At 36.0% G+C, this 15,972-nt stretch overlaps 1 protein-coding gene across 1 annotated transcript; it reads left to right on the plus strand.

The window, feature by feature from the left end:
• Window positions 1–9,509: 9,509 nt before the first annotated feature.
• LOC119642161 (acyl-coenzyme A thioesterase 9, mitochondrial-like) lies at window positions 9,510–10,548 on the plus strand. The gene is given in 2 exon segments (XM_038041152.1): window positions 9,510–9,569; window positions 9,571–10,548. Coding segments are annotated over 2 exon segments (1,029 nt in total). The 5' UTR covers window positions 9,510–9,518.
• The last annotated feature ends 5,424 nt before the right edge of the window (window positions 10,549–15,972 follow it).

Raw genomic sequence — 15,972 nt, forward strand, 5'->3', positions numbered from 1 at the left:
ATATACATCCTCTATGTTATACTCTATATCTTGAAAGGGCACGTTTCTTTTCCCATTAATAACGCATTCAAAAAAAGACTCGGATTCGATAGTAGAATGAATGTTAATGAGTAGGTGTGGAATGCAAAATCTACTACAACTAAAGAGTGCGTTACAAATTTGTTAGAATAGAAAATTTTGTACGGAAATATTTCTACATTTCCTTTTGGCCACAATTACGAAATAAGAATTTTAAAGCGTAATCAAATACAAAGCGCATCTGAATAGCGCTTCTTTTAGAATGCATTTTTTTTTTTTTTAAATAATTGAAACAGAAAAAACAGTTTTGGCTTAAGAAATGACGCACCGTTTGAATGATGTAACTTTGATTCAGTTGTCTCACCAAATTCTCGCTCATAATTTTTACCATCTTTTGCAACGGAACCAGACGATGATACCTTACGTTCACGATTATCTTCATAATCTTCCGTATGTTCCGATCTGTGTCTAACATTTTGCTCTTCTAATCCGGTATAATATCTAACTTTCTCTTCTTCCCGGGATGTGGCCATTGCAACACGTTCCTCTATATCATCGGAGATTTTTGCAAATTGGAGTTTTTTAGAGCGTATTTCATTCTAATTAATGGAAGAAAAAAGCTTTTGAATAAAATAATTGATTCATAAAAAAACGTGAGGAGAGAAGTTATTTTAATTTCCATATATAAATGAAAATGAGTAAATTGCAATACGTCTTCTTTTCCTTTCGTTACAGGATAAATCTATACTTATACCAGAACACTCGCGCTATATAACAAATTTCAGTTAAAGGTTTTTTTGGTCTTTATATCTCATTATGCTTTTTCCTACTTTCCTCAATGTGGGTTGATAATCAATTAGCTGAACACTATCTGCCTTGCTTTCTAATTCTGTCAAGGCAGAGAAAACATGAATGTTATTCAAAAATCTGTAATTATGTTACAATACACTTACTGTAAACTCCAAATTTAGAAAATATCACAAAATTTATTTACGTAAAGAAGAATGTGAGCGTGTGTGTGTACATTTACGAATCAAATAACTTCTAGTTTGTAATTTATGTTATCATTAAACGAAATAAGTAAATAAATAAATTGATATTTGTTACATTTTCAAATTTTCGTTTAATTTGCTTGTTGTATAAGATAAGAAAAATTTATTTAATCAAAAAATAATCCTACAAGTGTTTTGCGCAAAAAACTTCCTGGTCAAATATAAACAACTTGACTTGGTCGCTTTTGCTCTTTTTCCATTGATTTTTTTTATCTGTTTGGAGATGCCTTCAGATAATACAGAATTGCTTCTAAAAAAGCAAAAGTATATGCTCTTTTTTTTTTTTTTTTTTTTTTTTTTTTTTTTGTTTGTTTAGAGATGGATTGGACCAGTTAAGTTAATGTTAGATCCATAATCCAGAAACGAAGTTGAGAGCGATTGATGAAAAAATTTAAGCATAGGTAGACTGATGTGGCAGAGTGTTCGCAATGAGAGGCTCTGTTCCGCTGTCAATCCATAAATCACCGTCCTTGTTACTGTACTGTCAAGATCCGGCTAATAATGCCGATAAAAGAAAAAGTGTAGGCGATTCGTGATTGTAATAGAAATATTAAATGTAAAATTAGAATGGAAACTCAGCTGATTTGATAAAGGCAGTCAGTTGCTTCAAATGCCTAAAGTTACCAGCACGAAAGATTTCATATAGATTGTTATACAGGTTAAATATACTGAAAGATTGTCTAAGGAAGTCAAACCTCCTGCACTCAAAAATAAGGTGCTCGGCAGACTCAGTAATATTGCAATCCTCACAGATGTCAGAGGAGGAGACTTTGATCATTTTAAAATAGACCTTGTCGTAGGTGTGATTACTCATAAGACGGTGAAGAACTTTAAATTCCCATGTTGTGAATTTTCCTTTAGGTAGAAGCGTGGGTGTCAAAAAAGGGTAAATTTTGTAGAACAGCCGGTCACTTTTTTCTCTAGCTAAAACATGATACTCATCTTTCCATTCTTTTATGATGAGTTTTTTGACTAGCAGAAAAGCTTCGCTGGGGGGTTAGTTTATGGACAAAACTGTACCATCGAACCTAGCTTGACGAGCATGGAAGTCAGCTTTTTCATTGATACTAAAACCGCAGTGACCTGGAATCCAGATGATGTGGCATTTTTCAATACTTGTGTCTTTTAAAAGGTTGTAGATATCGAAGACATACTTATTGAATGGGTCTTTGTTCTTGATTAAAATTAGAGCAGATTTGCTGTCAGAGAAAACTACAAATTTTTTCAGCTTAATTTCAGATGCGTGGATGATTGCTTGTCTGATGGCCAGAAGTTCAATGAAAGTGGATGATAGTTCTTGTAGAACTTTAAATTTTCCTATAAGTAAGTTTGGGTATTCAATAATTGAAAAACTAGAGATGTCCGAATTGATAGATCCATCCATTGCGTATATTTTGAAGTTATTTTCGACGAAGTTGTTAAGTTTTTGCAGACAAGCGATTCGAAGACAAGACCCTGATCGATTTTTTTTTGAGTGATTTTGGTGATTGAATTAAGTAAGTTTAATTCAACTACGCATTTATCATGAATAATATTATTCCAGGAGGGTATTGAGTTAACTTTATTGAAGATGTTACTGAATTTTTTGAAGCAGTTAGAGTAACTACTGATGACATGATTGTGTCTGGAAGCGACCTCGTCAAAGAAGGCAGGTTTGAAGATTTTTACCTTGAGAAGCTCTTTTGCAGTTACAAGATAAATTCTCTTAGCAACGGGGAGTTCATAAGAGATGGAACGTAAAATTGATGTTGGTGTTGAGGGGGACAAACCGGTACAACGTCTTAGGATTGAGTGTTGAAAGGTTTGTATTTTTTTTAATGTATACGCAGGAGCGTTACACGATGTAGAGTAGGGATATTCAATTTTGGATCTAACAATAGATTTGTAAACGTTTAATGCTTTCCTAGGTGGGAGTCCGGTGTGAATGTTGGTCAGAAGTTTGATGACATTTGAGCCTGTGTTGCAATTTTCGAGGCTATCCTTGTAATGCTCATGCTTGGTTAAACTTGAGTTGATTATTCTGCCCAAAAATTTAAAAGAGGAAGACGGACTGATTTTTATACCATTGATTGTAATGTAAAAAATTTTTTTGGGACCCTTAGCAAAGCGAACGACTTTTGATTTTTCCGGGTTGAAAGTTAGATTTAAGTCTGCACAAAGTTTGTGAAAAAGATTGGCTTTAGTGTCGAGGTTACGGACTGCTTCCATTAATGATTTTCCAGCAGAGATGATGAGGAAATCGTCAGCATATTGAAATAAATGGGTAGAATTGTCCTGTAATTGATGTAAACCGGCTGTGTATAAATTGAAGAGAACTGGGCTGAGACAGCTACCTTGAGGTAAGCCTCCACAAACTTCGAGTGTATGTGAATCTAATACGAGAGTTCTCGAGGAAAGAAAGTTGAGAAAAGTATATGCTCAATACAATACAATTTCCAGATATTTTCAAAATACTTCATAAAATGCTTGGCATTTATTTAGCTCACTGACATTCTGGAGAACAAGCTGATTCTTATGAGTAAAGTTATGATTTATTAACACATATTCTCAGTCGTTTGGAATTTCTATACAAATTATTGAGAATATTATTCTCGCTTATTCTCGCATCGATGGCTTTTTTACAAAGACCTGTTGAATTATTGAGAACGAATATGCGCTTATTCCTTAAAGTGGTACAATACATGCAAAATTATCGAGAATTTTATACGCTTATTCTTAAAAGTCGCACAATACATGCAAACTTATCTAGCATTGTAAACAAACGTATTCTCTCAGATGGTTGGATTTTTATACATGCGACACTCAAGCGCTGTGGCCATATTTTACTTAATTTCTTTGTTGCGTTATACGTTTTTAAAAGTTTTCAAACTTATTAAGATTTGTTGAACTTTTTGTGTGTTCATTGCTAAAACTTATCATCGCGGATACCGTACGTGTTTCCTTTAAATACAAAAAAAAAAAAAATAAATAAATAAATATAAAAACATTTGACATTATCTTCAGTAGTTTCCCAAACCTTTTCAAGTGAGTAGTTATTTCACAAATAATAAACAGTAGACAACCATAAGGCATAATGGCCCCGGGGTCGCCAGATAAAAACTCGAATAGATTTCATCTGTTAGCTGACACATCCCCCCTAAGCAAAAAAAGTAAAAATTCCGATTTTCCGGTGCTGCCAATCAGTGACATAACTCCTATTGATAAGCAATATATTGTTATTTCTTCAACCGATGCTAGACTAACAATTTCTCAAATTAGCCCTTTTGCTATAAAAAAAGCTCTAGAGAGCATTACATCATACATCGACTCCATCTCGATTCTACGCAATGGGAATTTACTGGTCCTCGCTGGGAACCCGCGCGCAACCGAAAAGCTCATAAAGTAAAAATCTTTAGCTAATCTATGTGCTATTTCCGCTAAACTGCATGAGAAACTTAACTCAGTTAGAGGCGTGATTTATGCTCCTTGCTTAAAGCATGTGCCGGAAGATGAAATTATTCGCGAAATGAGCAATCAAGGAGTGACTGAAGTATATAAATTAACCAAACTGAATGATGACGGAAAAACACGCTCTCCTACAGGAAGGATTATTTTAACTTTTGATCGCTATCGATTACCGCGAACAGTTGATGTGGCGTGGTATAAATGTAAAGTAGAATTACACATTCCAAATCCTATGAGGTGTAAAAATTGCCAACGCCTGGGTCATACGGCAAAAAGATGCATTAGTGCTGCATCTTGTGCTAATTGTGGTCCTCCTCCACATGCAGAAAGCTGTACCCGTAGTTTCTGCATAAATTGCAATGGTCACCACTCAGCTTTAGACAAACAATGCTCATGTTTTGTACAGTTGCGTGAAATACTAAAAATCAAAACAGAAAATTACTGTAGCATGAGCGAAGCGCGACGCACATACCGGGAAAGAAATCCATCTGTAGCCCAAGGAATTGGCAAAAGTAATACCTACGCTGCTGTTGCCTCGCAAAACAGGCCTAATAAGCCTTTAACTCCAACGCCTTCCAATGAAAAACCTGTTCTACCATCAACCAAATATTACATTGCGAAACCAGTTTCATTACCCACCAAAGATAGTATTGCAAAAATCAATACAACAGCAAATATTGAAAAAATGAAAACAACAGCACGTATGCCAAAATCTAATAAACTAGCTCTCAACTCTAATCAACAAATTACAAGCTGTAATGAATCCAATCTTTCATCCCTCAATCAACCTTCAATTTCAAATCATTCACGTGTGCCCACTCGTTGCACTTTAAATTTACGCAAACACCTAAGTACAGATTATTCTGCTGGTAAGAACAAATTATTCACGCAAAATTCTTATAGTGACATTTTCGACGGAGACGCTGATATGTCAACTTAACCTAGTTTTCACTGCATGTCACTACAATTAAATAAAGTTTTTAAAATTCTACAATGGGACATTAAGGGACTTCTTAACAATTTTGATGAACTCCGCACCCTCGTAAGTGATCTCAGTTCAACCTTTATATCGCTTCAAGAGACCCATTGTAGAACCTCTTTTATTCCTATTTCACCCATATCGTATACTGGATACTTCACGAATGCTGATCAAAATTTATATTCCAAACAAGGAGTTGGTGTGTTTATAAAATCAAGTATACCTCACAAACGCATAAATTTAAGCTCAAATATACAAGCGGTAGCGATACAAATAATGTTAAACATAAAATTTACAGTGCTCTCGCTCTATATTCCACCTTCGCAATCGTTTTCTCAGCAAGAACTCTACAATTTATTTTCCGTTCTTTGCCCCCCATTAATTATATGCGACGACTTTAACAGCTGGAATACCATCTGGGTTTCAACAGTGAACAACACTCGTGGTACTGCTTTAGAAAAGGCCTTCATTCAAAACAATCTCTGCATTTTATATGATGAAAAACCGACGCACTTTTCAACTGATCACACTTTTTCACATATTGATTTAACATGTTGCTGTCCCTCCCTTCCTTTGGTTTCCTGGTCTATCTCTGATGATCTACATAATAGTGATCACTTTCCAATCAAAATCGATCTTAAACTTTCAATGTCCTCTGCTACTCCAGCAAAACGGGCGAAATTCCTCCTAGATAAAGCGGATTGGATCAACTACTCCAAGCAGGTGAAGTCATTTTTGAATTCAAAGCCATTTAACGGGAACTTCAACCATGATGCTGCTATTATGACTAAAGCGATTCGCACGGCTGCTCATTTTTCTATTCCTCAATCCAACAGCTCCTTTAAAGGAGCTATGGTTCCTTAAATGGGTTTATGGCACCGCTTTAAGAGATGTCCTGATCATGATAATATTTTATTATACAAAAAGGTCAATGCTCCATTCAAGAAGGAATTACGAAAGTCAAAGGTACTTAGTTTCGAACTTCTTTCGAAAATAATTCACAGAAATACATCAACGAAAGTTGTCTGGGACAAAATCAACAGACGCAATGGGACTTCAAACCTGAACGAAATTTCTGCCATCTGCTCTCCCAATGGAACTTTAACTGACGCACATGACATTTCTAATTACTTTGGACAGATGTGGTGCCATGTTCCTGGAAAATTGCATATCCAACTTAGAACTTGGAAGTTGTCTCTCCAATTTGAAGGGGAGGACACCTGGTCTAGACCGCATTTCCTACCAAATTATCAGTGCGCTGTCTAATTCAAGTAAAAAGAAATTGCTAGACCTGTATAATACGGTATTTTTGACTGGCCATATACCCTACATGTGGAAACTGGAAGCAGTTGTTCCAATTCCAAAGTCTAAAATTGTCTCCATCGCATGGGATTATCGCCCATTCTCTCTTGCCTCTGAAAGGTATTGGAAAAGATTATGGCATCTAAATTATCTTGGTTTCTTGAGTCCAAGAACCTGATAACAAAGCAACAAGTTGGTTTCAAGCGGGATAGAGGGTGCATCGACGCTCTGTTACATGTTGATTATTTCACAAGCAAAGCAATTTCCGAACGAAATCACGTAACAATTCTCTCAATTGATTTCGAAAAAGCATTTGACAGAGTTGGTCTTCATGTTATCTTAAGACTCTTGAAATCATGGAATGTTGGACCCAAATTCTTCAACTACATCAAATCATTCATGTCGCATCGGCGGTTCAAGGTTAGAATCAACAATCATCTTTCTAATTCCTTTCCGCTAAAGAATGGCATTCCGCAAGGATCTCCTCTCTCTGTCACGCTTTTCCAGATCGCTTTCAACGAAATTAGCAAAGTTCTTTGCCGTGTACCAAGAGTGGAACATTGTCTCTACGCGGACGATGTATACATTTTTACAAAAGAAAACGACAACACGAAAGCAATCAACATCCTCGAATCTATTGCATGTGAGATCTCCACATGGGCAAACTCGTCAGGAGCTAAAATTTCTATACAAAAATCAAAAAAATGCACATTTGTCGAAAACAAATGTGCGATGCAGGAAACCTACTGATGCATATTAACGACTTACCAGTACTAAATATGCAGACGCTCCATGTTCTCGGGCTCACGTTTTCCAACAATTATCGTTGGAAAGCACACTGTCTTCGGTTAAAAAACTCCCTTTTAACAAGGGTAAATTTCATACAGTACGTTGCTTGGAGAAGCCATGCGCATATTAACACTATTGCTTATCTTACCAAAATGCTTGTGTTAAGCAAGATTGACTATGCTTTGATAATTTATGGCAATAGCTGCAAATCTAATATCAACATCCTTAATCCGGTCTACCACCAAACAGTCAGAGCAAGTTGTTATGCTTTTCGGACGACGCCCGTAAATAATAATAAAATCGAAACTGGTCTCCCAATTTTAGAAAATAAACTTTATGAGTTAAAAGGCAAAATAGTCCCCAAGCTTGTTAATTCAAACAAATCTATTCTCGGTGATGACGTGAGAAAGATTATTATTGCGAAGAAAATTCCAATGTTTTAATCTGCAATTGAACATTGTTTGTACGTTGCAAAGGAAATGAACATTCCCTTAAGAATTTTCCGCTCTTTTGGTGTTAAACCTCCCTGGATTTTGAAAGACTGCTCTTTTGACATCTCACTGTCTATGCACAAGAAAGAAGATACTCCAAATTACGTCTTCAGGAATCTAATAGCTGAAAAAACCCAAGTATTGGAAAGTACTGGTTGGAATCTTTTATACACAGACGGCTCAAAATCTTCTGGTCTGCCTCCTGCTTGTGCCGTGGTAGATGCTACGGGACAGGTTCTTCTCAATCACATATTTCACGAAAGTAATTCAACTTTCACAACCGAAGCCAGAGCTATCCTTCACGCTGCGAAGCTTGCCATAAAGGCAAACTCAAAACCGTCATTGTTACCGTCAGTTTGTCTGTATTACAAGCTATTCGGAACCCTTCGACTTCGAGATGAAGCATCGTCAACAAATTAAGGAATATAATTACTACACCGGACGGAAAAATTAAAATGTTATGGGTATCAAGTCACATCGCTTTGTTGGGAAATGAGCAGGCTGATCGAGCGGCAAAGGTTGCTGCTTCTGCTCCTCTAATTATGGACGATGTCATGGAAAAGTTGGATCTTCAAAGATACATTGGAGGAAAAGTTAAAGAGAAAATTGCAGAAGAAAATTTACAATACTATCATCAACACTACTCTTGCATTAACCCTCAATTAATTCCACCTTTATATCCAACAAACGTTGAGAAAAGCTCATTATCTAATGTACATTTATTTATATTAGAGCCGATAGCCTGTGCTGCTAGTGCTCAATGCATTTTTTTAGTCTAAGAATTTATTTTATTAGTCTAAAATTAAAATAATAATAATAATAATAATATACATGCGACAGCTGTATGAATTGGAATTTTTTGTATATTTTTATGATATGACCATCGCTGATATTATCGATTCCAGTACTGGTGATCAGTTAACTTCGAATGTATTTTATTATACATTTTCGGCACCAGATGAAGCCCTCGAAATATTACCCCGTTCGTATCACGAAACGATGTGGTATATACACGGACGTCGTAAATTTAAATACGCTTTGGGTTTGGAATAAAACCAAACGGAAGAAAGCATCAGACGAAATTTATCGAAATTATTAATTGGAACGAACAGGAATTTTGTATTATTGTAATGTACGTTTTTGTTGTTGTTTTTGCTGAATTTATTCACGTTTTTTGTTTTTTTTAAATCTTTTCTAACATTGTTGTGATTTTTTTTGTACCTTTTTCTCTTTTTAAGATTAAAGTAAATGATTTTTTTTTCTCTTAATTTTTACATAATTATAATATATAATTATGGTGTTAATGACAGGAATGAATAGGGTCATAATGCACTGCGGGCATATGCGAACCTAAATATACATTTAATTTAAAATCCAAGATCACATGCGGTTAGCAAATAATGCACTGAGTTTTACCAAGAAGTATTCATCAGAGACTAAAGAATGAAACGTTTAGGTTTAGAAACGGATTATTCACAGGTGCCAAAAATTCGGCGAACATTTACTTAAATATCAGCCAAATATTACCGATTTGCCACCGCGTTCTATGCAAGATTCCTTTACTTCAGTTATAATACCGTTAAGTTCTGATAAAAGCCTACAAGACCAATATGTCGCATTTTTGGGCCATGTTCGATTAGGACGTTTAATGGAAGACATGGATATGTTTGCTGTTTGGGTATGTCATCAACATGTGCATGTCCCTTCTCTACCAGCGGATGTTCATTTGCCCTATATATTTGTTACTATACTAGTCGATAAGGTAACATTTTCCGGTGTACAAACTAGGGCCACTGAAGATATACGTATGTCAGGGCATGTTTCATGGGTGGGTAGAAGTTCAATGGAAATTTTTGTATGGCTAGAGCAAAAAGAGAATGGTTCATGGCCTAAAATTACACGAGCTTTATTTTTAATGGCTGCACGTAATGCCACCAATACGGGAGCGGCGCCAGTTAATCCTATCAAACCCGCCACTGATGAAGAGAAGAATATTTTAGATGGTGGCGAAAAACGTAAGAAATTGCGTCAAAAATTATAAGCGTCTTCCATATTCAAAGTGGAACCCAATGATTTTGAACAATCATTGATGTATGATCTGTATAAGCGTACCACACCACAAACGACAATCGCGTTAAATAAACGTGTTTTACCATCTAATTGCCGTTGGATGTCTGATTCTTATGTGGTGAATACAATGGCTTCGTATCCGGAAAATCGTAATGCCCATAATAAAGTATTTCGCGGCTTTTTAATGCGCACCGCATTGGAAATCAGTTGGGTGGGGGCGAATCTCTTTTGCAAAAATCGCCCTAAATTGGAGCATATTTGTGATATTAGTTTTGAGAAACCTGTGAGTGTTAATTCATTCATTAAAATGACTGCCTATGTGGTCTACACTGAAGTTAACTACATGCAAATGATGATGATCCTTGCAATTGTACGAAAATTTAGTTCTTTTCCCTTTTTTTAGAATTAGGTGATGGCTGCGATGGGTATATAAAAGATTCGGTCATGAATTCCAACGTAGCTATTTAATATCTAAGAATATTAGTCCTGCGAAAAGGCCATAATCAAGTGGAATCAAATGGGAACGCCGACAATCTCGCGAATAGCTACTGTATTATCCTCTTTCTTCTTATATCTTATTGCTATGGACACATTATAAAACATACACGGTGATTCTATGTTGCATTATTCGGTTGCCGAGACCATTATAATGACCGTCAAGTCACGCTATGTTACGTAAAATTGCCGTGAATTAGTGCTAATTATACGGTAAAACGCTTGTGGGAAGGATGTAGTAAGTTTATGCAGGTGCAGACCTACCCTTTATTATACCGCTTCTGCTTTGTCCGTCTGCCTGTCTGTCTGCAGCTTGTTTATGTATTCTTCTGTTCAAACTTCATAAGTTGCACATTGTCTCTACGGATGTGTTTTAGCCCAACACCGCACACAATCCAAAGTGACTTTTTTTGGGCATATAAACTGAATGAAAACCCTTCGACATACCATGGTCCGCTTCGTCGAACTAAAATGCTCTCCCTCGTTTTAATAATGAAACATTTTCCAAACTGTTAGTTCACATATAATTATAAATTTTCGCTTTCTCGAATATAATCACTTTATATGCATTTATGTATATATAAATGCAAGAATTTTAAAAATATTAAAAATGTCAAAAATTTAATTGTACAAAAAATACTTCGTCCTTTTTCTCATTCCTATAACAGTAGAATATGAAAAGGACTTGTTGAAGCCATTAACAACTATTTAGAGTCGGATTGTCTATTGCGGAAAGGCTTACTGGCAGAGATATTAAGTTAGAAAGCTCGGCGGCGTGGATATGTTTGACGGCAGGGTACTATTGAAAATGAAAGTAATCCAATGTGCCAATAATGGGCAAAAAAACTGTAAAGTATAATCTGGAGCAATTCCTACAAAGCATTTTAATTTAAAATTTCTTACATCAAAACGTTCAATGTCATACTTAAGCTATTAATTTGACGCGCTCACAATCAATGAATAATAATACATAGTTCGACGTAAATATCTTAAGTGAAATGCAACTTTCTTATAAAATTTGTGCTCAAGTTTATATGTGACGTAGGTATATATAAAAAAATTATGTGAAAACACATTTCACGGTACGCTATCAATTTGAGGCACTTGATAGAACGACATACAAAACTTTTGAATAAATACTTTACTTTAGAAACTATAAATCACTTATGCTATAAAAACCTTTGCAATTTTGACATTTTATTTTTTTGGCCTCGTCGGTTTCATCCATCGGCACAAGAGTGAAATATGTATTCGTCACAATTTCATCACGTTTGTGTCGAAGATTTTCAAAATTCAAGTTCTCCTAATATTTGTTATGGCAATATTTAAATACATGGAAGAATACCGCATAAGTTTAGCATAATTTTCAATAAAAGACTGAGCCAACTTTAGTAGAAAACGGACAGTTTTCACAGATAAATGTGAACAAAGATATTCTATTAATCCATTCAATTTAAGTGAATCGACAATGTGCTTGTTAAAACGTTCTTCAAATTCGCTCAGGGACATCGTTGCACCATTTTCTCGAATAGTGAAAGAATTTATGTTTTCGGAGCCATCATTGTGATCTTCGATTTTCGATGTATTGTCCGGTGTAGATTGTATTACAGACTGTAATGAATTGGAGCCATTTTGACGCTCAGTTCCACCTACGTTCAAGTCGTTATTTAACAATATGTCATTTCTTCGCAACGACGGCCTTCTTGTATTTGTACTAATGTTTGCTTTTGACTGCTTTTTGGACTTAAGTAGTTCTTTCAGATTTTCTTTGTCAGGTATATAATATTTATTTATTTATTTATTCTACTTATACTAGAAACTCAACTAAACAAATAACAGTCGAGTTCAATTGGCTCTTAATGCAAAACTTATATTAATTAATAATAAAATTTAGTATAAGTATAATAAAACAAATAAGAAGAAAAAAAAAGAAAAAGAAAAAAGAAAAAAAAAGCATGTACACTATCAGCATAGGGCCACACTTACAACCGGTACAGGACCAAATTGCAAATGAACCCTTAAGCCATCGCAAACATGCATAAGCTTGGCAACCGATAATAAATTGACAATAATTCATTTTCGAAACGTAACAACTTTTTAAGGATAAAAGCTAGTTTAAAAACGACATAGGTAAATCGCGCGTATTAAGGAATGTTGCTTCAATGGACTTTAAAGAGTCCGATAACGAGAATAAGTGGTGGACGTCATTTGGGTTCTTGCAAACGACTCTGAGCGGATTGAACAGCTCATAATTAAATTTACACTGATTAAGCTTAACCAAGATAAAGTGCCTAGAGAAGCGGTTAGGGACATTAAAGCTTATTTCACCAAGTAATGAAGGCGAGTCAATGGCACCATTTATTACTTTAATTAAAAAGGAAACGCCAAGAACAAACCTACGTTTCTCAAGAGACGGTAGCAGAAGCAACCTATTTTCATATGGAGGAAGAGAGGCAATCGGATCCCAACCCAAATTTCTAAGGGCAAACAGCAAGAATTGCTTTTGAACAGCTTCAATTAAATCTACGTAGCACCTATATGAAGGAGACCACACAACTGAGGCATACTCGAGTATGGGTCTAACCAAACACATGTACAGCCTTTTTGTAATGTAGGGATCATTAAGCTCTTTGGACCACCTTTTTATAAAACCAAGCGCGGACCTATCTTTTCTAATCGACAGCTCAATATGCAAGTTAAAACGTAACCTATGGTCAAATAGAACGCCTAAATCTGTGATCGAATCGACGTCCTCCAACTTATGCGAATCTATGAAATACTGAGTAATGAATGACTTTCTTCTAGAGAATGAAACTTCTTTCATTTACTCAGATTTAGTTTCAGAAGATTCAAAGAGCACCATGCAACAAAATTATCCAAATCACCTTGAAGCTGATGTGATTGCGATTCAACAAAGAAGGAAGAAAACAGTTTCACATCATCAGCATACATTAAGATCTGGCTGGAATTAACCACCGATGGGAGATCGTTAATGTATAAACTAAATAAAATGGGACCTAGGTGACTTCCTTGAAGTACGCCAGAGATAACGGGGAATTCATCCGAGGTGATGAAGTTAAACAAAACCCTGAAGGATCTATTGTGCAGATAAGAGCTTATCCATTTCACTAAGTAGGGTGGGAAACCAGAGGCTTGGAGTTTAAAGATAAGTAGTTTGTGGTTAACCATATCAAATGCTTTGCTTAAATCAGTGTAAATAACATCTGTGCGAGAGCCACTAGAAAAAGCCTTGAAAACATGGCAGGTAGACGCTAACAAGTTGGTGACTGTAGATCGCCCTTTCCGAAAGCCGTGCTGGTGCGGAGAATTATACGAATTAATGGCAAAGGCCAAATGCTGAGTCACAATACGATCGAACAATTTGGGCAAGACACTCAACTTGGCTATGTCTCTGTAGTTCTCAACAAATTATCTACTTCCACTCTTGTGGATAGGAATAAGGAAACTACTCTTCCAACGTGAAGGGAAAACACCTAAATTCAAGGACAGGTTAAAAATACTTGAGATCACACCACATAACTCGACAGCGCAAGATTTAAGTACACGTGATGGAATTCCATCAGGTCCAGGCGAACAACTGTATTTTAGAGAACTCAACCCTTTAAAGACGTCATCTTCCGAAATAACCAAGTTAGGTATTGAAACCGAGTTATTTATAGGATATGGGTAGTTTGCTGATAAATCGAAATTAGCAATCGAAAAGTTTCGTCGGAAATACTCAGCAAACAGATTTGATATTTCAAAATCATCCGAGGAATCAGAGCCATTAAAAGAAACATGAGAGGGATATGTGGATATTTTCCTTTTAGAGTTAACAAATTTAAAGAAGAATTTAAGATTAGCAAACAGACAGGATTTAATGGACTGAAGGTATCTGCAGTAATAATGATGGTTGAGGGAGTTAAATCTATGCTTCGCCACCGAGTAAGCGACATAGTCGAGCGCAGAGCCATTTTTCGAATATTTTTTGAATAGCGAGTTTTTTCTATTCTTGTGATATTTAATTGTCTTATTAAACCAAGGGGGATACCTGCTTCGAGGTTGATCGGAACAGATGCAGCAATAGCTAGATTTAATGTATTGTAGAAGGATGACAATAAGCTTTCAATACTACCGGTTGAGAAATCAAGCGTCAAATGTGAAAGACGATGTTTTAGTAATACAATATTGATTTTATGAAAATCATAATAGTTATTTAAAAAAGTTTGAGTTGGCACATTAAGGCATTTCAACAAATCATCATTAATACGATGAAAGGAAATGCATATTGATGGATGATAAGGATCCTCAGGTAAAGTAAAAGGCGGACAACGATTTACGTAAATCTCGGGAAAATTGGCAAAGCCGAGATCAAGCAGTCTACCATTACAATTAGGGGTACGATTATATTGACCCAAATTATGATCAAACAATTCACTAAAGAAAACAACAGCCCTATCAGACGTTGAAGTAGGAACCAAACAGCGAGAATTATCAGTGTTACACCAAGTGACCTGAGGCAAATTGATGTCACCCAATGCAACGACCAAATCGATGCGTCTAGACCGATTGGCCACTTCACAAATGAGGGAAGCGTGTTTCCTGTAAATGGAGATATCGGAATTTGGGGGAATATAGGAGCAGGTTATAAATAGATGTTTATCAGGCATATTGACACGAATAGCGATAAATTCAACGTCAGGAGAAGTGGGAAATTCAATTATATTGGACGGGACTGACGCAGATATGGCAATTAATACACCACCACCAATGCGATTCACTCGATCATTTCTAAAGACTTGGAAAGAATTATGAAAAAGTTCCGACGAATGAAGATCGGGTTTTAGCCAAGTTTCAGTAAAGGCCAAACAGAAAAATTCCGTGCTCACTGAATTTAGAAAAGTGGAACGAATTTTCGAATTTACGCTCCTAACATTTTGATAAATGAGAGATAGTGGGCCTGAAGAAACAATTAGTTTTTTGAAGGCGACAGACTATTGCCTTGGTATTACGGGGACGATCACGAGGGATAAATTCCTTAACTAAGGATCCTACTGGCCACAGTGATTTGTTTAACAACATATCACTGTTTTCAGTCGGAACTAATATTTTAAAAGAAGATATTGCCCTAGCTTGAGAAGGAGCCATTTTGAAGATGCTAACACGCTTTAAGTTGACTGATGGGACTTTCGTCGCCAGATAACTTTTTATGTTATCCACCGAAGTTTCAGGTGCCAGTCTTGGCACAAATATTGCTTTTCTGGGAGGAACTGCAGTCAGGCAAATGTCATTATTTGGAAAAGGAGGGGGGTTCAAGGTAGGAGAGTTTCGA

The sequence above is a fragment of the Glossina fuscipes genome, unplaced genomic scaffold (genome assembly GCF_014805625.2).
Source record: "Glossina fuscipes isolate IAEA_lab_2018 unplaced genomic scaffold, Yale_Gfus_2 220, whole genome shotgun sequence".
NCBI classification, from domain to species: Eukaryota; Metazoa; Arthropoda; class Insecta; order Diptera; family Glossinidae; genus Glossina; species Glossina fuscipes.